The 26,236-nt window shown below is 52.3% G+C and overlaps 1 protein-coding gene across 1 annotated transcript in view; it reads right to left on the bottom strand.

Moving 5' to 3' along the window:
- The window catches only part of CACNA1B (calcium voltage-gated channel subunit alpha1 B), a 225,976-nt gene that overhangs the window by 130,325 nt on the left and 69,415 nt on the right, over positions 1–26,236 (bottom strand). Inside the window, exons 5-7 of the mRNA XM_086858660.1 lie at positions 7,007–7,098; positions 6,461–6,613; positions 2,889–3,076 (exon numbers count right to left, since the gene is read on the bottom strand). Of these exons, the coding sequence (XP_086714786.1) occupies positions 2,889–3,076; positions 6,461–6,613; positions 7,007–7,098 (433 nt within the window). The remainder of the gene's footprint in view (positions 1–2,888; positions 3,077–6,460; positions 6,614–7,006; positions 7,099–26,236) is intronic.

Genomic DNA, 26,236 nt, shown 5'->3' with positions numbered 1-26,236 from the left:
GCTGGAGCCTTTGGTGCTGTGACTTTCTAAATGTGTAGGAAAGCTGGATCTGGACCCCCTGTAAAGTCACCTCAATCCTTTGGGAATGATGGAATAATCCTTCACAACAAACCCCTGGCTTTGGACAGACCTGAGCCAACCCCAACCCCTCTTTCCTCGACACCCCTGACACCAAACTCCTCAGTTTGCCCAATGCCACCACAGACCAACATTTTCAGCCCCCAATCTCCTTTTGGGACAGAGCAAAGCCTCCCAAATTTCAATTTCTGAAAATTTCAATTACTGAAAGCCACTGCAGCAATCCCAGCCTGATCCCTGGCATCAGCACTCCCCACTAAAACCCCAATAAAACCCTGCTCCCCTCAACAGAGCAGGGAGAGGGCAGTGAGGATTCTCTTGATGCAGGAGGATCAATCCAGCTCCGTTTTTGCAGCAGGAAATGAAGGGGCCATTAAGGAAGAAGTTGTAACCTCAGCCTTCCCCTAATGGCTCTCAGTCCCAGACTGCCTGGCAGCACAGGGATTTCGGTCCCAGCAGGGCTGGCTGCTCCAGCAGCAGCAAGGGAGGGCTTTGGACAAAAAGTTTGGATAAATCTACCCCAGTCAGGGCCAGCCTGTGCTGGTGGCACTCAGGGCAAGGGGTGAAGGAAAGGCTCAGCTAAACCTTTTAACCTTTCAGCTAAACCTGAGGATTTGCAGCTTTTGTAGAATCACAGATTTGGGTTGGGAGGGACCCTAAAGATCAGCTCACCCCACTCCTGCCCTGGGCAGGAACAGCTCCCACTGCCCCAGGCTGCTCCAGCCTGGCCTTGGGCACTGCCAGGGATCCAGGGACAGCCCCAGCTGCTCTGGGCACTCATGGAAAGGAGGGAGAGGGACTTTTTATGGGCAGAGTGACAGAACAAGGGGCAATGATGTCAAACTGAAAGAAAATAGTTAGATGGGATATTGGGCAGGAATTGTTCCCTGGCAGGGTGGGCAGGCCCTGGCACAGGGTGCCCAGAGCAGCTGGGGCTGCCCCTGGATCCCTGGCAGTGCCCAAGGCCAGGCTGGACAGGGCTGGGAGCAGCCTGGGATGGTGGGAGATGTCCCTGCCATGGCTGGGGTGGGATGGGATTATCCCTTCCAACCCAGACCATTCTGGTTCTGTGAGCTGGTATCTGTGCACAGCCTAACAATGCATCCACAAACACCCCACGGATTTTTCAGTCACTGCTGCAGCATAATCTGGGCTTTTGTCTCCTTTTTCAGTCTGATGAACTTGGAGTAGGCACAGAAGATGCCAAACCAATAAACAAGTGGCCAGAAAACAGCACATGACTGAAGCTGTGAAAAGGCTGAGGGCTGCACAGAGTGGATCTTCTCCACCCACAGCTTCTCTCTGTCTCCAACCTGCAAAAGCACAGCCAGGGCCTCAGCAAGCAGAGCAGCACAGGGAGGGGCTGACAGCACCCGGGGACAAGGGACAGGTGGCAGGGATGGCTCCTGGCACCAGTTCCTGCTGCTGAGTGTCCCATGGCACAGCACAAACCACTCACCCTCCCCTCGGGGAGAACATCCAGAGCCCCTCAGATCTGCCAGATCCAAGCATCAAACCCTAAGCTGGGTGCTCAGACACGAGAAACCCAGCTCTGCAGCTGCTCCAGGCACCTGCTCCCAATTAATGGGTACCTGGAATGAAACTACAACAGCTGCAAAGCAACCCCCAAAATCGATACCCCCATAGTAAGGTCGGGGTTCTGCACGTGGCACAAGAGCTGGGTTGGGAGAAGATGAGCTCATACACCACATATTGATTAATCAATTCCAGCCAGGATGCTAATGGGCTTTTCTTACAACACTTGGCACCAGGAGGAAGGAGCAGGAATGCTGAATGAGAAGGGGAGAAATTGGTGGTGTGGTGGAGCTTTGGGGTGAGGGGAGAAATGCAGCAGGAAATCTGGAGATGGCTTTAAGTGGTCAGAGACTGGGAATAAATGGAGGAACTGAGCAACAGAGGGAGAAGGGAATAAATCAGATTTATTGGCTCCAAACACAGCAGAATTGTACCTGGCAATTCACTGTGGCTGAGGATAATCCTTTCCTGTTGCTACAAAAGCCCTCCCAGGAAAGACAGAAAGGGCCCAGCATGGCTCTGGAGTCTGTGATGAGGAAAACTGAGCACAGCATCATCCCTCCAGCCACAGAAACGGGCTGAGGGCATCAGCAATGCCTGACCTGGGGGTTTTTCCACATAAACTACACCCTGAAATGAGAGTGTGGCACTGGCTGGAAGCCAGCAGAGGCTGGGGGAAATCGTCCTGCTCTTTGGAAAACTGGGGAGAGCAGAACTGAGCAGCCAAGAGGTTGTGCCAGTGGTGGTCCTGCCTTGCAGGAGACAGGGAAATTCAGCCTGGTGCAAATGCAGCCCCAGAAGTCATGCCAGGGGTGAAGGTGAGAGACAGGGCTTTGTAAAACCAGACTGGACTAACCAAAACCAGTCCTGGAGCTCAGTGCTACAAAGTTTGTTCAACAAAGGCTACACCCAATCAGGAGAGGAAACCTCCAGGTACAAAATATTAAGGAGTTGCTTCTTTTGCCACCCAGTTTTGTACAATTTTGGATTTTCTGTGGAGCACTGTGAGAACCTGCTCCTACTCACCCAGCAGAGCACGGGAGCACCTGGGGTGTCACCACCTCCTGCACTCCTGCCACCACACATCCCACTGCAGCCCAGCAACTCTGCAGCCCCAAAGCGCCACAGATTCAACCAGAAACAGACCCTCAGGAAAAGGGGAACAATCCTCCAGAAAATCAGGGGTTCAGGAGGGGAAAACCACACCAACAAAATGACTTGTTTTCTTCCAGAACCATCTCTTCCCAACCAACACGCCCCAGCAGAGGACTCACGTTGTAGAGGATGTCGGTCCAGCCCTCCATGGTGATGCACTGGAAGACGGTGAGCACAGCAAACAGGATGTTGTCAAAGTTGGTGATGCCGTAGTTGGGGCCCTGCCAGTACTCCCTGCACGTGGTCCCACTCTCACACTGCCTGGCAGGAGGCTCCTCTCCACAGGGAAAGTCCCCCACCTCCTCACCTGCAGGGAGGGAAGAGAAGTTACTGGTTAGAACCTTCCTGAAAACTTTGTGATTGGAACCATCCTGAGAAGTTCCTGACTGAAATCATCCTGAAAAGTTCATTATTGGAACCATCCTGAGAAGTTCCTGCTTGTTGGAATATCCCAAGCAATATTCCCTGTTTAGAGAGCTGGGATTGGGGAAGCTTTAAAGGGTTTTTAAAGGGACACGTTTATGGTAATGGAGCAGCAAACAGCACAAAATCCAATTCACCAGGGGGGGAAAGCAGGAGCAACGCTAACAAGAATTAGGAATAATAATTCCACAGAGCAAAGCCTGCAGGAGGAAAGCAAAATTGTCAACGTGGAGCAGGATATAAGTGTGTGTAGATATATATAAATATATATGTGACACTTTCCTGTTGGCTCAACACCTCGGTGCAGGGCAGACCTCCAGCTCCCAGATGGGTCACTACAGGCTCTCACAAGGGCTTGGTGAGAGAAGAAAATGCCAAAGCTGGCTCCTGCTGACCGTTTGTGAGTGTGCATTAAAAGAGGATCCAGTTTCATCTCGGTTTTGCCTTTTGCTGCCAGGGAATTCTCTGAAAATGCACATCTACCACAAAGGGGTGGGTGGGGGATTTTTTTCCATTTATTTCAAAGAGTGATCAGAATTGGCCCTTACTCCTCGTGGCTGGAGAAGACAGAGAAAGGAGGAATCTCAAGGAAAAATGGGAAATAAATGTGGTGCCCTTCTCTCCTGGAGCAGCTTTGGGGCATTTGGGCTGGGTCAGGTGCTTAAAAATAATCCTGTATCAGCAGAACAGGACAGTGAGGAGGGTGCAGGGAGAGGGAAACAAGACTGGAGCATGCTCTGCCATTGAGATTCACACATTTTTCATTAAAATAATGACATGTTTCCAGCTCAGAGCAGTCAGGCTGGAGGAGAAAAGCCTTGAATAACACTTTGGCCATATTTTGGTGCCCAGCACCGCTTTGTGCTGCAGTTCATCACTGACCCACCCAGGCCATTGGCTCAGCAGAGCATCACTTGGTGCTGACACCTCTGCTTGGTCCCCTCATGATGCACAGTTGGTACCTCTGATTCCAGGAGAATTCCCAGGGGTTTGCTGGCTTTGGGGATTTGGAACAGAAAGAAGCACGAGCAGCTTTCCCTCCTCCCATTTTCCACTCCTGACCAGAGGCATCCCTTTAATGAGCTCACATTTCCACCCTGAGGCTGGTTTGGAGCCCGTGGTCTCTGCCCAGGCTCCTTAATGCACCTCTGTGGAGATGAGGAGCACTTAGGTTTTAAAGAGCTTTGTGGGTTGTCCTGCTGCTCCCAGGGGATGCAGTGCCAGGAAAGCTCAGCCCACTCCCCTTTCCAGAAACACCACTTGGAATGGATCCTCAGAACTCACCCAAAGCCAGCCCAGCAGCCCCAGAGCACAGGGTGAGCAGGCACAGGCACCTCTGGGGCTGCTGAGGGGCTTTGGGAGCTGGGAATCAGCAGAGCTGGAATCAGCAGGGCTGGGATCAGCAGGGCTGGGATCAGCAGAGCTGGAATCAGCAGAGCTGGAATCAGAGCTGGAATCAGCAGAGCTGGAATCAGCAGTGCTGGGATCAGCAGAGCTGGAATCAGCAGGGCTGAAATCAGCAGGGCTGAAATCAGCAGAGCTGGAATCAGCAGAGCTGGGAATCAGCAGGGCTGGGATCAGCAGGGCTGAAATCAGCAGAGCTGGAATCAGAGCTGGAATCAGCAGAGCTGGAATCAGCAGAGCTGGAATCAGCAGAGCTGGGATCAGCAGGGCTGGGATCAGCAGGGCTGAAATCAGCAGAGCTGGAATCAGAGCTGGAATCAGCAGAGCTGGAATCAGCAGAGCTGGGATCAGCAGAGCTGGAATCAGCAGAGCTGGAATCAGAGCTGGAATCAGCAGAGCTCCAGCTGTGCCCCCAATCCCGGGCTGGAATTCACCCAGCCAGAGAGAGGCGCTTCCACATGAGGTTACCCATGGCAAGAACCTGTCCCCAAACCTGTCCCAGAACCTCTTGGTCACCACTGATGGCAGAGATGAGTCTGCAGGGAGCACACATGGCTTTGGGGATGATGTTTGCCTTTTGCACCAGGGAGGGAAGGAAATCCTCCCTCCTCAGGTGAGGGAGAGCCTGGAGCTCTGCCTGCAGCTGCCTCCTGCTCTCAAAGCATGCACAAACATCCCCTGCCTTGTTTGCAGCCTGACAGAACTGAAAACGCTCCTGGAAAACCTGATCCTGGAAAACCTGATCCTGGAAAACCTGGAGCCTGCTCCTGATTCCATCCTCCCCACCACCTCTGCTCGCTGCTCCCTGCACACCCTGTCACTGCTGTCCCTGTACCCCTGGCATCACAGCCCCTCACAAATTTAAAACCGCCTTTTACCTCCTACAAATCCAGTCCAAAAACTCATTTCCTCCAGGAACTGCCAGGATTTTCTCACAACTCCCAGCTCTCCTTCACAACCAGCGTTGTGTTTTTCCAGAGTTCCACAGGAACACGAGCAAGAATTCCCTTTGCAAATCTCTGTGTACACTGAACTGTTCCCATCAGAAAGCACCGTGAAAGATGCCCAGAGATTTGGCAGGGATGTTGTTTTATTACCATTGGATTGCATGGAAATAAATCAATATTAAGACCTATTAGTGATAATGACTGAAAATACAAGGCTGTGTTTTAAAGGAAGTCAATTGCACCTTAAAATGTAATGGTTTGGAGACAAGAACAACATTTTAATGTGTGTTATCAGATAACAAACATATATTAGCACTACTCTAAAGGAATGAGGTGGAACGAGATGATCTTTAAGGCCCAGGATTCCATGATTTGGCACACAAAAACCTCTGGGATCCTCCTTCTCCACCTCCATCTTCCAGGGTCTATCACTCAGTTACAGGCAGACACATCATTTACTCTTCAGCTCCCAATTTCCCTTCTCTGAAGGTCATTTTTATCCTTTCTCCATCAAAGGACTCCTTGCCTCCCATCCATTGCCATTTTATTTTTTGGTTGCTCCCAGACTTTTCAGTCTTTTACTATTCCACACCCAAGTTTCCCCAGAAACCTTCCCAGGAAACTCAGCCATTAATTAATGTGAAACAACAGGAATTTGGTTCTGTGCTTCTGCTCAGAAAAGAATTCTTTTGGGATAGGAAGCCCTAAGAACTTTCATCTCACTCTTGGGCAGACTGGGAGCAGCCCAGAGGCCTCACAGAGAGGAGAATTTATCCCAGTCCCTGAAGGATGGGCACAAAATTCTGTTAACTCTTGGAATATATGGGTGAAGAGGGAGAGAATGCAGGGAGTGTGGAAGAGGAAACAGGAAAAGCAAAACAGGAGCAGGACAGAAAGGTGCAGAGGGCAGAGCTCACCTGTCTCGTTGGAAAAGCAGGTTTTATGGAATTTGCCCATGTAAAACTCCAGCCCGATGATGGCAAACATCACGATGGCGAAGAAGAGGAGCAGCCCAATCTGCAGCAGGGGCACCATGGCCTTCATGATGGACTTGAGGACAACCTGCAGGCCTGTGGGGACACAAAAACACCTCAGGGAAGGAAGGAAAATGGAGCTTTGGGAGTGGAGGGAAGGGGAGGAGTGGCCCAGCACAGGATGCTCAGCTGATCAAATCTATCAGAATATTCAAGCTGAAAAGCCTGAAGGCTGCAAAATTCACTCTCAGGTCTTCACACCTCAGAGATTTCATTCACCCCCACAGGCAAAAGAGTCCGTGGACAAATCCCTGCCCCTCACCTGCAGATTTGGGAGCACAGAATGGGATGAGAGACAACCACACCCTGCCAAGGGCAGGAGCCAGCGACCCCAAAGAGGCAGGGGGTGAAAATATTGCTCAGAAAAGCCCTGACAGCCCAAACCTGCAGAGCCCTTGGGCTGGGACATCACCTTGGCACGACACTCACTTGGGATTCCCGACACGAGTTTCAGCGGCCGCAGCACCCGCACGGCTCGCAGGGTCCGCAGGTCAAAATCTGTCCCAGCAGTCGCCAGAATCCTGAAGGGAAACAGGGAAAAAAAAAATCCAGATTAAATAAAATCTCCTCTTTCTAAAGCGTGGATAAATGTGGTGTAAAACCAGCAAATATTAAACTCTGTGGTCACACTGAGGATTGTGTTGACTGGGAGGAATTCACTCCCACAAACTCCAGGGATGCTGATCCCAAATCCCTGCCTGTTTATGAGGCCACTGGAAATCATCAGGCCACTAAAGAGCTGCACCCTGTGCCCCAGGGAAGCACAGCCCAAAAGGAGACAGAGAGAGGGAACTGAATCCCTCAGTAATGCTGGAAATTACCTGCCAGAACATCCTATAATAAATCCACAGATCCCTCAGTTTGATGCCTGGTGTTCCCCAACACCTGAAGCAGTTTCTGCTCGTAGTTTCCTCTCTGTGTGCGAAATTCATTTTTATTCAGAGCATCCTCTTGGAGGAGAACGTGCAGAGAGCAGGGGTGAGTCTGACACGCCATGAAATCCGGCCCCCAGAGCAGAAAGAGTCTTAAAAATGTGATCTCTGCCCAGAAAATGAAATGGATTCCCTGCTTTAGGGCACAGCAAGGGAGAAAATATTGTCCCAGTGTCCACAAGTCACAATGACGAGAACTCCCTGCCCCATGGAGAGCACAGCAAAGCTTCTTCAATTCCTGCAGCACCTCCTGGGATGCTCCAGCAAAAACATCCTTTATTTGGGCCTGTGCTCATCCAAAGATGGGATTTAATGATCCTGGAGGGCTTTTCCAACCTCAACAACTCTGATTCTAACTCAAGGCAGCCCCAAACCCTCCCACCAGCCCTCCATCCACGGCACCACTCACACTGACCAGGAGAATTTGGCCCTTTTGCCTCAGTTTCCTCATCACAGGAGCTCTTTTTTCCCCCATTTTATTGCTAACAAGAGCCCTTTTCCCTCAGTCTTGACACCAGGAGCCCTTTCTGCTTAGTTTCTCTCTAACAAGAGCCCTTTTTGCTCAGTTTTGTGATAACAGCCCTTTTCCCTCCATTTCTTAATAACAGGAGCTCTTTTCCCTCAGTTTCTTGACACCAGGAGCCCTTTTTGTTCAGTGTTTTTGTAACTGGAGCCCTTTATCCTCACTTTCCCCATAACAGCAGCCCTTTTTCCTCAGTTTCCCCATAACAGGAGCCCCTTTTCCTCAGTTTCCCCATAACAGGAGCCCCTTTTCCTCAGTTTCCCCATAACAGGAGCCCCTTTTCCTCAGTTTCCCCATAACAGGAGCCCCTTTTCCTCAGTTTCCCCATAACAGGAGCCACTTTTCCTCAGTTTCCCCATAACAGGAGCCCCTTTTCCTCAGTTTCCCCATAACAGGAGCCACTTTTCCTCAGTTTCCCCATAACAGGAGCCACTTTTCCTCAGTTTCCTGATAACAGCAGCCCTTTTTCCTCAGTTTCCTGGTAACAGGACCCCTTTTTCCTCAGTTTCCTGGTAACAGGACCCCTTATTCTGCAGTTTCTTGCCCCAGGCTGCTGAGCATTCAGCAGTGCTCAGCCACCACAGAAACCAGTCCCAGGAAAAGCAGATTTTTCCAAAAGCAGCCGTCCAATGGCACTGTGAGCTGTGCAGGATGTGGCTGTGGCAGTGCAGGGAGCACTCCCAGAACAAATCCTGAGTTTAGGGACTGACTTAGCCTGGCCCAGGGAAGAGCAGGCTCAGCATTGCTGGGCGGAAAGGGCCAGACTCCATCAGCAGGAGGTGCTGGAGATCAGGAAAAAAACCTGCTGGGATCTTGGATGGCAGGAGGCAAAATCCAGCCAGGAGCTGAGGAGCTGAGTATTTATTCTATAGGACACCTGTTCCCACATTTTCCCGACCTTAAAATTCCCATGACATCAGCTCCATGGATGCAGTTGGAGCACGAGCAACAGGAGACAATTTAAACCAGCACATGCAGAGCCTTCTAATTTAATCTTCTGCACCCAGGCCAGTGATTTCATCCTCTGCTCCCTTCCCTCCATCCTCATGGCTCAGTTGCTGGGTGGGGATAACAGAGAGGAGATAATCCTGAACATCCACCATGGGTGATGCTCCCAACAGCACAATCAGCCAGGATGGGTTTGAGCCCTGCCTTGGGACAAGCTGGGAGAAAGGGTCCCTCATGCCCTTCTTGTGCTGGTTTTAAACTCAAAGAGAAAACGGGAGGGAATGGGTGCCAGGAAATGTTCCAAGGGGTTGAATCTTCATTCCAGAACTTTCTTCCTAACAGGCCTGATGTTAAAACCAGCCTGTTCTAACTCTGGCAGCACACACAAAGTCCCTTTCCCTAGGTTTGAGCATTTAAGTCAGGAATTCTGACATAATATTCAGTGTCACCTCCCAGTTAACCTGCACAGGACATCCCAGAGCCACCACCTCCCCTGGCTGCAGAGCTGCTCCATGGATTCCATCACATCCCACCCAAATCCCAGACACAGACAGCAGGAATGAGCTGTCCCTGCTCCCTCTGCCCATGAATTCATCACTCTTGGGAAACCAAACAGCCCAAGTGTCGTCTAGAGAGGTAAAGAACAACTGCAGGCTAAACAGAGCTGGAAAAAAAATCACAGGATGGTTTGGGTTTGGGAATGGCCAGGGCCTCCCCACCCTCACAACCAGGAACTCCTTCCCAATATCCCATCCAGCCCTGCCCTCTGGCACTGGGAGCCATTCCCTGGCTCCTGCCCTCCATCCATGTCCCCACTCCCTCTCCAGCTCTCCTGAGCTCCTTTAGGCACTGCAAGGGGCTCTGAGCTCTCCCTGGAGGTTCCCTTCTCCAGGTGAGCACCCCCAGCTCTCCCAGCCTGGCTCCAGAGGGGCTCCAGGTCCCAGAGCAGCTCCGTGGCTCCTCTGGGCTGGCTCCAGCAGACACTGAGGGGCTGAGGGGGCAGCTCTGGGGCTGAACCCCCATGGGAACCGTGCAGATCCACGAGGCAGAGGCTGAGGAAGGCCAGGCTGGGCACCCAGCGCTGTCCCTGCTCCAGACAGAGCTGGGTCCTGCAGCTCCTGGCATCCCACGCTCATCCCCAGGCTCTGCAGCCCCAGCCAGGCTGTGCCAGCAGTGGAACCAGGGCACAGGGCACCCTGAGGCTTCTAAAAAGTGCTGTGGTGTCAGCATCCATCCCAGGAACCCTCAGGAAATCAGGAAGGACCCAGGGGCACAACAAAGCAGCTCAGGAGGGGAAACTGGGCCAGGGTGGGGATGGTGCCTTTTCCCCCTACAAAACCAAAGCTCATTTCACAGGATTCCAGTGCCCTGAAGTGCATGGAAAAACATCTCAGTGAGGGGGAGACCTTAATTAACATCATCTGGGGCATTTGCCAAAGTGCCACCTTTGTTTTACTTTTTCCCTGGGAAAGCTCATAAAAGCCACTGCCAGTTAGGTCAGGACAAGTGGGAAATCATCCTTAAAAATAAGAGAAATGGAGAGATCAAAGGAACCAGCTGACAGGCACATCCCAAAATCCTGCTGGAGCATCCCTGGCTGCACAGCCAACAGCTGAGAACAAAGCAGAGGTGATGGGGGATCCAGTGCCAGAAGAGGGAAATCGGTTGAGAAAAGTAAAAACACAAAGAAAAAAATCTGATTTAAGGTGATAAATGGCTGGAGCTGCAGCCATTTCTGTGTCTCTGTGGGTTGTACAGAAACACACAGATTGGAGATGTTTGGGGTGTTGCCTTGCATTGCACTTCCAAGGGTTTAAGTGCAACAAAATCAATTCCTCCATGAAAGCTGTCTTTTTTTTTTTGTGATGCCCAAACACCAAAAATTCCTGTTCCTGTGCTGCTGAGGAGCACCTGAGCACCCACCCTGCCACCCACGGGGGCTCAGGACCGTGGCACTCATTCCCCAATTTCACCAGCACTTGGGAAAATTCTGCTTTTCTCTCTCTCTCCTCCACCAACCAGCCCTGACTGACAGCTCTTCCCAGAGACAGCCCAGCTGTGGGATAAATGCTTGACAACTTTTATTCCAGCAACGCCTGGAATAAATTATGGAAGCGACTTGTTCCTCTGGGTATAAAAGAAAGCAAAGAATGAAGAGAAAGTTCCTTCCCTGAACGTTCTGATAACATAAATAATTAGCAATCTCTTCCTGTAAGGGTTGGGAGCTCAGGATTGATTTGTTCTGGTTCAGCAAGACCCTGGCTGCCAGACACGGGGGATGAACATCCTTAGTGAAGCCCTGAGCAAAGGAAATGCCTTGGAATTCCTTCAGGTTTAGCCCCAGCACCCCAAATCCTGAGGACTGGGGTGGGGAAAAGCAAATCCTGTTCCTCAGGATCATCTCCACCCTGTCTGAGAGCCACTGATGCTTCCCTTGGGATCCCTGGAATAACTTGTGGGTATTTTAATGTAACCTTGTTCATTTTTATGAACCCTAGTCCTAGAAATAAGTGGGAACAGTAATTTTTTTCAGAGACCTTATCCCAGACATTTATTTTTAAGTTCCAAACCAAAAATACAACAGCTTCCACATCAAAATGAGGAAGAAATTCTTTCCCTGAGGGTGGCAGAGCCCTGGAACAGCTGCCCAGGGAGATCACAGATTCTCCATCTCTGGAGACATCCCAAACCCACCTGGGCACGTTCCTGTGTCACCTGCTCAGGGGGTTGGCCAGGATGACCTCCAGAGGTCCCTTCCAACCCCAGCTGTTCTGGGATTCTGGGATTGCCCGGTCTCTCCCCAAACATGTGCATTTCTGAGCCTTTTGTAGCCAACATTAAATTCACCACCAGCCTCCAGCAGTGCCCAGATGTGAACACAAACTCCCCCCTCCTCCTCCTCTTCCTCCTCCTCCTCCTCCTCCTCTGCATGGCAGAAACGCTCCCAAGTCCTGGGAGGAGACAGAGCAAAACAGGAGCAGAATCCCCTCCCCAAAGCACCTGAAACCCACTTTAGTGAGGATAATTCCTGAGCCAAGCTCCAGGGAGAAGCCAGACTCCTCAGGGAGGGAGAGTGTCTGGAGCCAGGCACTCCTCTGCTGCAGCCACAGCAGAGAGGGCCACTCAAACCCACCAAACGAGGATGTGCAGGGCGTGGATTGTGCCCAGGATGAAGGAAGATGTTCAGAGAAGTCCTTGTTGCTGCTAAGCAGGACAGACAGGACATGCAGAGTGGCAAAGGAGGCTCGCTTGCAATCAGCACTGACAGCTGGCAGGGAAATGCCACGGCCACAAACATCCCAGGGAGCTCACGCTGGGAAAACAGAGCACAGAGGAGATAAAACCATCCTGAGCTTCACTGGGGCTCGGAAAGTGGGTCACACCTCGAGCCTCACCCATCAGCAGCACAAAGGAGAGGTGCTGCTCTCTGTCCTTGGGAGTGGGCAGCCCTGAATGTCATTCCAGAGGTTCCCCAGGGCAGGAGTTGGGAGCAGAAAGAATTTCCTGGAGAGTTCTGGTGTCACCCACCCCACAGCCAAGATATGAAGGGTTTTGTCTCAGCAGCAGACAGGATTCTTCAAGGGGAATTTCAGGATCAACAAAACATTTCAAGTATTTTTACTTTAGGGGATGTAAATGAGAGAGCAACAGAACAACATTTGGGGATTGTTTCATTTGTCAAGTTCTAAAATGAAGCATTCCCGGCTTTAAATACATTTTCCTTTTTAGTGGAAGCAATTCTTGTCAAGCCCACAAATAGTTTTGCCTTGATTTAATGCTGCCATTTTTCCCAAAAAAATACGAAATCCCGAGCCCTGTGTGAGTGAAAAATGTCACCCAAAGCAAGCCCTGCCCTTCAGAGCTGTGCCAGGAGTGCTGGAGGAGCAGGGCTGTGCTCAAAGCACACAGCAAAGGGCACAGGCCAGCTGGTGGGTGGATGGGGGATGGATTTTCCTGCCAGGTGGGCTAACAGGGCAGCACAGACTGTGGGAGGAGAGAGCTCTGAGTCACCAAAACACATCCCAACCCTCCTTCCCAACAGGAGCCATGGAGAAGCTCCGTGCCAGGCTGCCCTGTGATGGAGGCTGTGTGATTTGGAGGCACAGCCACTTCACCCTCTGCACTTGGCCGGTCCCCAGGAGGAGCTGCTCAGGAGCTGGGCAGGAAATCAGCGCTAGCAAAGCCCACCAGTGCTGGAAAAACAAAACAAAACTGTGGGAAGAAGAGCTCAGCACTCCCCAGTGGAGCTGGGAGAGGGATGGGAGGGAAAACAGTGGCCAGTGCTGGCACATCAGGAGGGAAAGCAGGGAAAGGTCACTCTTTTCTGGACCCCTGCTCTGCAGGGTGTTCCCAGCCAGCCACAGCTGAAGCTCTGGGCTCTGGAGGGCTGGGGGATGTCCCAGTGCAGCCACCCCACCCCAAATCACTGCTGGGGGAGGCAGGTAATGACAAAAGGTCAGCACTCCTGCAGAGCGAGAGCCAAAAACATCCATAAAATAAATGGGGAAGCGGAGAGTGGACAGGGAGGTGATTCCTGCTGCCATTGCACTGTTTTGTGCTCTCTCCCCACCTCAAGGCACAGCCAGAGTGGGAGAAGTGGCCAAAATCAGCATTCCCACACCTGGGAATGTGCACTTCACCTGGGAGAGCCCCAAAACCACCAGGAACTCAGCCAAGGTGGAGAACCTCACCAGGATGTCAAACACTCCTGGGCTTGAGTTCCTGCAATATCACAAAATATGAATGACAGACAAGGAATGACAAGGGACACCCAGGGAGGGATGTGGGACACCTAGGGAGGGATGTGGGACACCCAGAGAGGGATGTGGGACACCCAGAGAAGTGTCAACTAAAATCAGAAACTCTCCTCTTGCCACCAGGATTAAAATAAGGCCTCAGATCTCCTAATCTGTCTTGCAGTGTAATATTTCTTTTTTTAATACACACCTTATTGCCCCTCAAGGGATATAATTATTCCTCTTTCTCAGTTTTGTTGTTTTATTTTTGGCCAGAACTCTCGCACCAAACATGCAATGTTGTTCTAAGGAAAACACAGTTTGCCAAGACATCTAAAATATTGTGTATTCCCTCCATCTGCTTCTCCTAAATAAACCCAGGGCCTTATCTAATATAATGAGTAGCTGTTGGCAATAATTTCATAGCCATCTGTACCGTGCTTTAAACCTGTTGCAAGCTGGGCTGTGGACAAGGAAAAGTCAGAATTTATTTCTTTAGTATCAAAACCAGGAATTGGAACTCCCCCTCTTCTGTTTTTCAGGATAATTTAGCCATGACAGCTCCTGTGCTGGGTGCTTGGGGAGCAGTATTTCATGAATGTGGCAAATAAATTCAGTTTTCCTCCCTGTTTTTTGTAGATAAAAGTCGAGTTCTGCAGCGGAGAAGGTGCAGGGCAGTTCCAGGTGGGTGCTGCCTCCAAGAGCTGGGTCTGCCACCACCTTCACACCCCCACAGGCCCTGCTAGGGATCACCAGCCCAGAAAATTTGATTCTTTAATTTAAAAAGTCTCTTCTGGCTGCACTCAGCTGCAAGAAGCACAGCCTGCAAGTTCCCAGTGCCCAAATATGCTGGGGAGTTTGTAGGATCATAAAATCTGGAATATCCTGAGCTGCAAGGAATCCACGAGGATCATCCTGTCCAACTCCTGGTCCTGCACCACCCCACCACGAGCCTGAAAACATGGTCCAGATGGGTGATGAGGTGAATTCCCTCCCCATCCCCACTCAAACAGAGCCTGGGGAAATTTGACAGCTCAAACACATTTTATTTTGTTATTTTAACCCTCGTTCTTGCCCCGTTGGAGTGGAGTGGAGCTCCCACAGTGAAACAGGCCACCACACCATTCCCCACTGGCAAAGCTGGGGAGAGAGGGATCCAGCTGTGACTACAGGCCCAGATGTGCAGCAAGAGGAGGGTGTTTGAGTGAATTTGTAACCTTTAGGACATGGCAGAGAGTCTGTAGGACAGCAGCAATGCTCCAGGACTCTGCACAGGGTCCCAAAACCACCAAAGCCTTTGGATAAAGAGAATGGGAGGAACAACATCTCAGTGCCAGGGAAATCTGAAGATTAAAGGTGAACAGGGGCCAGAGTCCAGATATTCAGAGATCCCAGAACAGCTCCCGTGTGCCCAAAGGCCACCTGCAGTGACCCCCAGGATCACCTCAGCACCAGCCCAGCACACACCCATGGTCACGCTCTCCCTGGGCACTGATTTACCTCTCCTGCTTTCCTCTTTTTTCACCCCATTTTTCTCAACTTTACCCATCCCTCCTCCCCCAGCACAGCACCGTAATCCCCTTCCCAAAGGCAGCACGAGCTCACAGACACTCCCTGGGCAGCAACCACGGAATGACAAAATGGCTCAGGCTGGAAGGGACCACTGGAGGTCACCAAAATCTGAAAAAGGGATAATTTAGAGAGAGATCAGGAAGGAATTGTTCCTTGGCAGGGTGGGGACAGGGTGCCCAGAGCAGCTGGGGCTGCCCCTGGATCCCTGGAAGTGCCTAAGGCCAGGCTGGAGCAGCCTGGGATGGTGGGAGCTGTCCCTGCCCACGGCAGGGGGTGGAAGTGGATGAGTTTTAAGGTCCTTCCCAACCTGTAACATTCCCTAATCCTCCCTGCCTACCAGGGTTCCTGGAACTGTCACCCCAGATGGGGTTTGGACACCTCCAGGAAGAGGCTCCAAACCTCCCTGAGCTCCTGTTCCAGCAATGAAAGGGTCAATGCAATGGGCAGGTGGGACCTCAGGGGCCAGAGCGATGTCACTGGCACAGGGAAGTGACATCTTTATAGCAGCAGAGGGGAATGTGCTTAAATTAATTGGCTGTTCAGATAACAGAGGCTCCCACTCTCCACTGGGCTGTTACCAAGCCTGGAATTGCTGCAGATAAAAGTCTGGCAGCGTTTTCATCATAAACTCCACATTTCTGGGCTGTGGATTCCAGCCCTTAAAAAAATCCATGCTGTGGGCAGAAATCTGCCATCCCAGCTCCCAGCACAGCAGCAAATGTTTGTGTTTTCCAAGTCTCCAGAGCAATCCCACGGGGCACTTCTGGAGCAGAGATGGAAGCTGCAGTTCTCCCAGGTTTCAGAGCCCAGGCAGGGAGGTTTTTCCATGTGCTGCTGAAACACAGAGCAGCCAGCAGGGATAACCCCGGGTGTGGTGCAGCTGCCGATGTGCTGCAGCCACTTCTCATATCCTGAATTTCTGGAGCAGGAGAGAGAGAGAGAGATCCGTGGGGGATTTCTCAGCCAGGTGCAGGAGAGGAGCAGCCCACAGCAGCTTTGTGATGAGGCAGCGCAGGAGAACATCGCACTGAGGCCTTTGGGATGCCGGCCAACAGCATCAGATGCTCGCTGTTGATGCAGCCCATTGCTGTGAAATGGTCCAGAAAACCCCCCCAGCTCTTCGGCAGCCGAGTTAAGTGTTGTGTTTGGAGCTAAATCAGCCCAGGCTCAGCTCTGCAGCCAACAGAGAGCACGGGCAGGGAAAAAGAAACCCAGAGCAGCACTGGCACTCCCTGGGGTCCTGAATGTGCAGGCTGGGTTCAGCAAGGAGGGGTGTAAGAGCTGATGAGTTTAATCATCTGTGAGACAAGTCACCGTTCCACTCCATGCTGCTGTTTCCTCTCTAAAACACACCGGTCTTGCTTCTGCTGGGATTTTTGGGGAGGAGATGCTTCACGTTTGGGTTTAAATCTCAGGTGGGTGGTGGCGCCCAGCTCCATCCTCTTCCTCCTCAGTTCCTCTCCCAAACCTGGCTCCACTCTCCGAGCACTAAAATGCTCCAGAGGGGCCGCTCCGGGGCTGCAGCCGCCCACGGCGAGCAGGGACCGAGCTGGGAACGCTTTTCCAGCCGCTTGCCATTATGATAATTGGGATTTGCACGGAGCAGAGCAGCGTCTAGACAGCTCCGAGCCGGGAAGGTGCGGGAGGAGGACTCAGCGTGGTTTCCAGAGTAAGCGATTGTGACATTTGCAGAGTCATCGCCTCCCCTCCAGCCGGGATGCGGAGCCCTCCCCTCTCCCGTAGCCCTGGAAACAGCGGCAGGAGGCAGCTCCAGATGTGCCCCGGGCTGGGCTCCGAGGTGGCACTGGGGACACCGGGATTTGTCCTCCCCAGTCCATCGGGGGAAATGTATCTGGTAAATTCTTTATCTGGATATTCCTGCGTCCAGCCTCGGGGGATTGGGATGAGGAGGGAGGGCTGGGGAGACTCCAGCACCTACAAAAATTCAACTCCTTCCCTCCAGCTTCTTTGGGGGAGGCTTCACAACTCGTTCTGCTTTGTCCCTGCTCCGATTGTGTTTTCCCCAGATGCCCTGGAGCAGTTCAGAGCTCAGGTCAGACACTTCTGCAGCACGGGGATGTTGCCATCGTGTCCCAGGCTCTGAGGGGAGCAGCACCAAGCAAGGACACAACACTGCAGCCTCAATTCTACCATTAGGAGCTGCCCTGGCAAAATGCAAAAAGAAACTGAATTCCAGAATGGTTTGGGTTGGATGGAAGGTTAAAATCCATCTCATCCCAGGGGCAGGGACACCTCCCACCATCCCAGGCTGCTCCCAGCCCTGTCCAGCCTGGCCTTGGGCACTGCCAGGGATCCAGGGGCAGCCCCAGCTGCTCTGGGCACCCTGTGCCAGGGCCTGCCCACCCTGCCATGGAACAATTCCTGCCCAATATCCCACCTTAATTTCCTCTCTTTGATAGATAGGTGTGAGTTGGAAAGCACCTTAAAGCTCATCTCATTCTAACCCCTTCCCAGCAGGAACACCGTTCAGGTCACTCAGGTGCCACATGTCTGTGGCAATAACTCCAGCAAACCAAGGAGTGTTGCTTGTTCTTAGAAAAAGCACTCAAAAATAAAGCTGGAGAAAGCTTTTTTTTTCCACCAAAAATGTTTGTTTTCAGGGAAACATCAATTTCAGTTTTCCAGTGGGAAATAACAAAACATTTTGGTTTCGCTTTAAGTTCAAATATGACTTCAGATTTTATTTTTATTTGGTTGCTTTTAACTGCAGCAATATTGTAAAGCATGCTGAAAGCAGCATTTCCACTTAAAATCAGGCTGAAACCTCCCAGGGGGAATCTCTACTTTCTAAACCAAAAAATTTTTGGAATGAGGATTATTCCTCCAGCATTTCTCAGTGGGAAAAAACGTGGATTTCTGGGTGACCACCTTCCAAACCTGGAGGGAAAAACTGTCACCTTAAGTTGTCTCATCACCCCTTCCCATTGGGATGGGGTTTGAGGTCGGACCCTTCGGGATGGAGATAATTTGGTGCTTCCAGCTCACCTTCAGAGCCACAAGGAGAGGTGGGGACAGCAGGAGCCTCCTGAGGAGTCCCCAGCCACCATTCCCAGCTCCCTTTCTCCTGGCTCAGGGAATCCCACTCACCTTTCAGCTGTGACAGCTGCCATGACTGATGGCACTGTGATATTTACCCGAGCGTGCTGCTTGTCACAGCAGCCTTCAGCACATCACGCTTTTGGCAGGGGAGGGAACTCCTGCAGTTCCCTGCAGCTCGTGGAAAAGAGATGGATTTATGATGGCCCTTCCCTTGTCACGTTCCCCCAGAGCCTGGCGTGGTGTGGAAGGAAGGAAAGCTCAGCCAGACACAAGCACTGAGAAAGGGAAGAGGATCCAGGGGGGTTGGATGGAGGGGAAGGTGGGGAATGGATCAATGGGATCAATGGGATCAATCCCTTTGGAATCCACCCCAGAGGGACTTGGCAAGACACACCCTTCCCCTGGAGCACAGGAGTGGGGATGTGCAGGATACAGAGCTCCAGCAAATGAGGAAAGTCAGGCTGTGGGAGGGGGAGAGAAGGAGGAAGGCTGGAGGGTGCCAAGCACCATCAATGCCACAGCTCTGCCAAGAGCTGGAGGGACGGAGCTGACACCTCGGGTTTGCAGATGACAAAAGTTACAGGCTGGGCTAAAACCAGGATTTGGATTTTATCTCAGACCCAGCCTTTCTTCAGGAGGAAAGGAGCATTTTAGCCTGAAAGTTCCCTAACCCTCTCTGGAGTTGCTCAGATGGAATGAGCAGGTTTTGAGGGACACATCTCCCCCCTCTCCTTTAACTCAGCTGCAGTTTCCTGGCAGTGGGACACCAAGTCGGTGCCCATCACTGCCGTCCCACCCTGCCCATGCCACCCTATCCCCTCTTCCATGAGGGATGCTGAATCCTGGAGTATCCTGGACTTTGCTGTCCCAACCCTCAGCACCTCCTCTGAGCCAGCAACTCATCCTCACATGCCCTTATTCCAGCTAAAATCACACCAAAGGCCCTGCCAGGATCGATGTCTCCCCATCCCCAGCATCTCCTGGATTCTGAGCACAAGATGTGCCAAAGACCAAGCTGATGAACCCAAAGGAGGGGAAAACTGAAGGCATCAAACTCATTAAAGTAATGAGTGCCCTGGAGCAGGGTTTGAAGCTCCTTTCCACAGAAAGGAGAGGCTGAATCCGCACACGCAGCTCCATCAAACCCCTGCAAGTCACAGCTGAGTGCAAGAATTAAACTTGCAGCTTTTCCCTGTCCCAGTTGCAGGAGGGAAGACTTTTTTTCCCCTTTCATTTTCCTCTCTCTCCTCCTGTCTCCCTTGTTACATGAATGAGGCAGCAGAATTTTTATGGCTTTTATGGCTTTTATGTCCTGCAAAAGCTCAGAGCAAACGGGACCACTGTGGCTTTTGCAGTGCTCTGTAATTCCAGCACTGCCCAGAACCCCTTCCCTCCCCAGGGAGAGGGGACAGCCAGGAAAAGCACCTTGTTGCTCAGAGGAAATCAGCTGTGGGATTTTCCTGCTGGAAAGCATCAGCATTAGTAGGGATCAGCCAAGAGGGAATACTGGGAATAACCAAGGGCTGGATGCAGGAGGTTCTCGCCAGTCCCTGCCACACATCCCAGACCAGGGTGGAGAAAACAAGGGCACAGCACCACAGGAAGCTCCCAGGGATAAAGTTTTGTGCTTCACAGGGAATGAAAAGCAAACACTTCAGTGCTGCTAAAGGGGAGAGGGCTGTCAGCTCTTCCCACAGCACAGGAATTTCCCTTTGGGAAATGGAGATGCAGCCAAGTCCTGAACCTTACACAGAAGCACCAAGCCCAGCCAAGACCCAAGCCCAGGCTTTCCCCTGAAGCTCTGCCTTCTGTTTCCCTTCTCCTTTGCTGATCCACATCTCCACAGCCCCATTCCCATCGGATGGGACCGCTCTGAACCCCATCCTGCTCACAGGCTGCTGCATCTCCCTCCCAGCTGCTTAAAAACACCCAGGGCTTCTCCCCCTGCTCCTTCCTCTTCCCCAGTCCTCCTCTTTCTCTTTAACCTGATATCCCCTTGAAACAAACAGAGAGAACAGCCCTGGCTGCCACAGGTGAGCAATAACCCAGGAAATTTTAATCCCTGCCTGTGATTGTACAGAGGAACACAGAGTGAGATAAAAGGCTCACCAGCCCTGGCATTATTATATTAGAAAGGTAATTATCTCTTCTGCCACCTGACTTAAGGCTTTCTTCATTTAATGAAGTTTCCAGCTCGTGTTTGCAGCCACTTGCTAGAAACATGAGAGAGAATTGTCTGTTCTGAGGGGAGAGCCAGCAGAGCAAGGCTGGAGGAGAAGGAAGGAAGGGGAGAGGAAATCAGAGCTCCTGGCAGCTGCTGGTGCCTGTGTCCCAGCACAGAGCCAGGCCTGAGGCACCCTCAGGTTTCAGCCCAAAGCACAGCAGCACATGCACAAATTCACATTTGTTTCAAGGCCCAGAGATCCTGATCTTCTGGGCTCTTTCCAAACCATCAGGAGGGCTGAGGGGATGTTAAAATAAAAAGATAGTTTTACCTTTTGATGCTGCTGAATAATGCAGGAAAGAGAGTCCCCAGCCCACCAGAGAAGCCTGGAATGGCTTGGATGGAAGGGACCTTCAATCCCATCCTATCCACCCCAGCCATGGCAGGGACACCTCCCACTGTCCCAGGATGATCCAAGAACCATCCAGCCTGGCCTTGGGCACTGCCAGGGATCCAGGGGCAGCCCCAGCTGCTCTGGGCACCCTGTGCCAGGCACTGCCCACCCTGCCAGGGAACAATTCCTGCCCAATATCCCATCCAGCCCTGCCCTCTGGCACTGGGAGCCATTCCCTGGCTCCTGGCCCTCCATGCCTTGTCCCCTCTCCAGCTCTCCTGGAGCCCCTTTAGGCCCTGGGGGGGCTCTGAGCTCTCCCTGGAGCTTCTCTTGTCCAGGTGAGCACCCCCAGCTCTCCCAGCCTGGCTCCTGGAGCAGATGGGCTCCAGCCCTGGGAGCAGCTCCATGGCCTCCTCTGGACTTGTTCCAGCAGCTCCAGGTCTTTCCCACCACCACCAAACCAGCTCCCCGTGTTGCTGACAGGATCCAAATGAGAAGGGAAACTGAGGCACCAAGCAGGAGAGGAACCTCAGCGCAAGACCAGGGGCACCCCCAACCCTCACCCACATCCAACTCCACCCAAAAACTTTCTGTGTGAATTTGGACCAAAACTTCCAGGCCCCTGAGCCACCCCTGTTTGTGTCTCTAAGCATGGCAGCAACACGAGGGCTGTGCTCCTGCAGACAATCAATTATCCAGAAAGGAACAAACGAAATACAATTTAACCAAGGACACCTTGTACAGATCACACCATGAAGATCTTGCCTGACACATGTTGGCTGCATCATTTCATAGAGAGATTTTTTTTTTGTCCTTTGTACTCTGAGTAGAACAAAATTCCCCTTGCAGACACTTCATTGCACTAATTACCACCTTTGGGGGAACATTTGGAAAAATTACTGTCTTTTACCAGTGCATAAGTGACCACACGATGTCCCCTGCATCCCTGCCACCAAAGTTTCAACTGAAGAGGAGGGACAGTGCCATGTAAAGCTCCCAGCAGGATCAGTTCAGCCTGTGCTGTTTGTCTTATGCCCTTGCACAAGAGCATTTGTTTTTTCCCTTAATGATAAGTGACGCTGTAATGATTTGGAATGATATCCTACAACACCAAAAGTGACAACAGGTTTCAGCTGACTCCTCTCGGCCTCAAAATCTGCACTGATTTTGCTCAGACTGAAGGTTTGGTGTCTTTGGGTGGCTGCTCCTTGCTTCCAGCGCTTTCCATTTTAAGATGGAGATGAACAATCCCAAAACTTGGTCCCTCTAAAACCTCTCAGCACCCAACACCTCCAGGCCCCACAGAAGAAGCAGCGCAGAACCTGCCCCACAGCTCCACCAGGGCATCCCTGGCCTCCCCAGCTGAGCTTTCCCTGGCTCTTCCCACTCATGACTTACACGAGATTTCATTTTCCCTTGTGCTCTTCCACATCTCAGCACCTCAGACTGCTCCACCTTCACAGGGACACACAGAACCCAGAGCTTCTCTGTGCTTGGTCCCAACCCTCCCACCTCCCTCAAGGACACATCACCCACCACCCCAAACTGCTTAAAACATCCCCCCTGCCCAGCCAGGACCCTCCTGAGGGCACTGCTGTGGCGAGGGAACATCTGGGGCAGTTCCTGCTCCCTGAGCAGGAATTCCGTGGAAGCTGCAGGTTCCCAGCAGCATCAGCAGGGCAGAGGGACAGGGGACAGTGGCATTGCGGGAGGACACAGCGGGAAGTCAGTGCCTGCTGCATCCACAGCTGCCCTTCCAGCAGCTCCTGACGCTGCTGGGCTTCAGCAGCAGCTCTGCAGGATGCACTTCCCAAAAGCCACTCAGGAAAGCTGCCCGGGATGGAGCCTGCCACCAGCTCCTCATGGAGATGGGGGCACAGGCGGAGGGGATTTGGCTGGGGCAGGGCTTTGTTCGGTTTGAAACTTCTAGCCTGCAAATGGCTCTCCCCAGGGAGCTGCTGGGTGCAGCTGGAGTGAGTGGATGAAGCAGAGAAGACGTAAAAGAAAAAAAATCAGTTGTGCAATCTGATGTTCCTTCCACCTGCACTGATCCCTGCAAGGCAGCAGTTCAGGGGACCCCCTTGTGCTCACAGAAACCTCTCCAATCCTTCCTTTGTCCCAGGGGTTTGCCCCACACAGTATTCCCAAGGAGGCACAGGGAAGGGCAGAGCAGGATTTTTCTGTAGGATTTTTGCTGCTTGTCTGGGTGATGCTGAACCCCCAGAGTCGAGCACAGGACAGCAGGATCTGGCAGCTCCCTGTGGCACAGGGACAGCTTGTCGTTCTGATTGGGAACGGCTTTAAAGAACGACACTGACTCTCAAGGGAGTCACAACACGAGAATTCCTTAGTTTATTCCTTCAGCTCTGTCTTATAGACAGATACGTGGAAAGTACAGAAAAGAAACTCTTATTGGTTAACAAAGTACTACATCACCATCATTGGTCAGGGGCACTCTGCCCCCCCCGACCTTCTCCTGCAAGAGAAAACAAGACTGCAAAACAACACCTGCAAGGCTGTTTAGTATCTCTGAGAATTGTTTTAATTCCTTCTCATTAATTTCTCAGGCTAGCCCTCAGTCAGGCCTGAGAGCTATGTGGCCTGTAATAACTACAGGCACTCTGGTTCAGATTTAGCATCCATAACAGCTCACCAAGGCCAGGCACTTGGGAGGCCCAGGCACTTGTCCCCAGTCCCTCTCCAGCATTCCTGGAGCCCCTTTAGGCCCTGACAGGGGCTCTGAGCTCTCCCTGGAGCCCCTTTTCCCCACCTCAAAGCCAGATCGTCTTCCATCACCATATCCAGCCTCTCCATAGGGTGCAAGGTCAGCAAATGCTGCTCCCTGGCTCAGCCTGTGCTTTCCTGCAGCCCAGATAATTGACTCCTGTGCAGCTTTCATCTCCTCCCTGCGCTGGGCAGATGAAGTCAAATTCCACCTTCCAAATTCCTCGTGCCACCCTTGCCAGTCAATAAATCCCTGCCATCCTCACCCTGTGGTTTGCACTCTGAGATCAGAGCACTCCTGGCCACGGCCCCTCTCATCTGTCACACAGAAACACCAGCAGCCTTTCACCCGCTTTTAATTATTTATTTCAACAGGAAAAGAGAGAGGAAAACATCCCCTGGCCAGCCTGTGTCAGCAATTAAGGAGCATGAAATATCTGGCAGGAACAGCTTTCTAACCAGAGCTCCTGAGTCCTTCTCCCGTCCCCCTGCCAAGCAGGAGCCCTGAGGAGGGACCTTGGAGCAGGGCTGGCTCCAGGGAGAGCAGGAATTCTGTCCCAAGGGATCTCTCTTGGCTGCCCCAAAGCTTTTCACCGCTCCCAGGTGCTGTTTGAACCCTCAGCCCCACAGCACCAGCTCTCAGTTACTCACAGACCCGCTGCCCTCAGGCTCTGCCCACCCCAGCACGGCCCAGGCACCACCTTCCCCCTCAAAAAATGGTCATGGCCACAAAAAAATTCATCCAGGCTTCCTCCCACACCTGCACACCATCCCAGCACAGTGACCAGCGGGAATTCTGTCCCAAGGGATCTCTAGGCTGGCCTGAGGCCTCTCAGCCTCCAAGCTGCTGTTTGAATCCGCAGCCCCACAGGCCCTGAGGCAGCAGAACCAGCTCTCAATTACAGTTCCCCACTGCCCTCAGCCTCTGCACACTCCAGCCTGGCCCCAAGGGATCTCCTTTCCCCTGCACTGGATCCAGAGAGACACCAATAGTTGTGCTAGCAACGATTTTAAGAGCCTGAGGCACAGGAAACAAGCTGAGCTCAGAGGCAGCTCTGCTCCAGGGCTCCTCAGGGCAGGGACTGTCACTGCCCAAACACAGAATTCAGTCCAGCCTCACAGATCCTCAAAGCTGACAGAATTCGAGTTAGTCCTTTAGGCTCCCTCCATGGACATCCCCCAAGGAGAAAAGGAGCACCCAGGAAGGGTGAGGCTGTGAAGGATCATGGCAAGGGCTGCATGAGGTGACCTCCATGGCACTTCCACCAGCAGCCACGTGCTGGCCTTCCCCCCTCCAAGCTCTAAGTGCCAAATTCCCTTATAAATTCTATTACCCCCATCTGAGCAGTTTCCATTGCTCCAAAGCTTCCAGCCCCAGCTATAAATGGCATTTGAGTGCCTGCTCCAATTTCACTTCCAACTCTGGCAGGGACCTGCTCTGCAGGAGGAGCCAAGGCTCCCTCCCTGCCTCTCCCTCTCTCCTGGTCACCTCAAGAGGTTTAGGGTATGGAAAAGTGACCCCATGTCTCAGTAATCAGGAGTCAGGAAAAGGCAGGATGCCACTCGAGGAGAGGCAGAGGGGTGATGCCAGCTCTAGTCAGTCCCTGGCATTTTAATATTACCCTAAAAATTCCGTTTTTCTGCTTCATTCTGGGAGAAGTCCTTAGAAAATCTCTTTTGGCCCCACACATCCCACCACTGCCCTCCCAACCCCACCAAAACAACGAGACCCCTTGCAAAGCCAGCAGGGGAAAGGTTTTTGGGACATGGCCTCAAACCCTGCACACATCAAGTCAGGACATCACACATTTCCCCTTCCAGCAGGCTGGCAAACAGCTGCTGGGATATCAGGGAGCTTTTTCATCTTTAAAAGGCATAAAAGAGAACAAAAGGCAGAAATCCATGCGCAGCACACCCAGATCTAATGGGGCTAATGAGAACTCCAGCTCCTGGGCTTGCAAACCGGCTCAGTACTGCTGAAATACTGCTGTAATTTGTTCTCCCAGTGTTTTGGGAGCAGCTGGATTCACGTGCAGCCTCTGGGGTCTGTGACTGACCCACAAAGGAGCTCCAGAGGCTGTAGAAGGGAGCCAGGGAATTCCAGGGGAATGGTCTGTGGCACAGGCTGGGTGAATGAGTGCGTGACCACCCTGCCCTGTATCCATCTCTGAGGGTAGAAACCACTGGCCAGGGCTGGGTGACACAAAGGGGACAATTCCCAGCACAGGAAGGAGCTGGAGCTGCTGGAACAAGTCCAGAGGAGGCCATGGAGCTTCTCCAAAGGCTGGAGCTCCTCTGCTCTGGAGCCAGCCTGGGAGAGCTGGGGGTGCTCACCTGGAGAAGGTTCCAGAGAGAGCTCAGAGCCCCTTCCAGCACCTGAAGGGGCTCCAGGAGAGCTGGAGAGGGACTGGAGACAAGGGATGGAGGGCCAGGAGCCAGGGAATGGCTCCAGTGCCAGAGGGCAGGGCTGGATGGGATACTGGGGAGCAATTGTTCCCTGGCAGGGTGGGCAAGCCCTGGCACAGGGTGCCCAGAGCAGCTGGGGCTGCCCCTGGATCCCTGGCAGTGCCCAAGGCCAGGCTGGATGGGTTTGGATCATCCTGGGA

Source organism: Cyanistes caeruleus, chromosome 20, assembly GCF_971803275.1.
Source record: "Cyanistes caeruleus chromosome 20, bCyaCae1.hap1.1, whole genome shotgun sequence".
Lineage (NCBI taxonomy): Eukaryota > Metazoa > Chordata > Aves > Passeriformes > Paridae > Cyanistes > Cyanistes caeruleus.
This window is presented reverse-complemented; position numbering and strand designations above follow the sequence as displayed.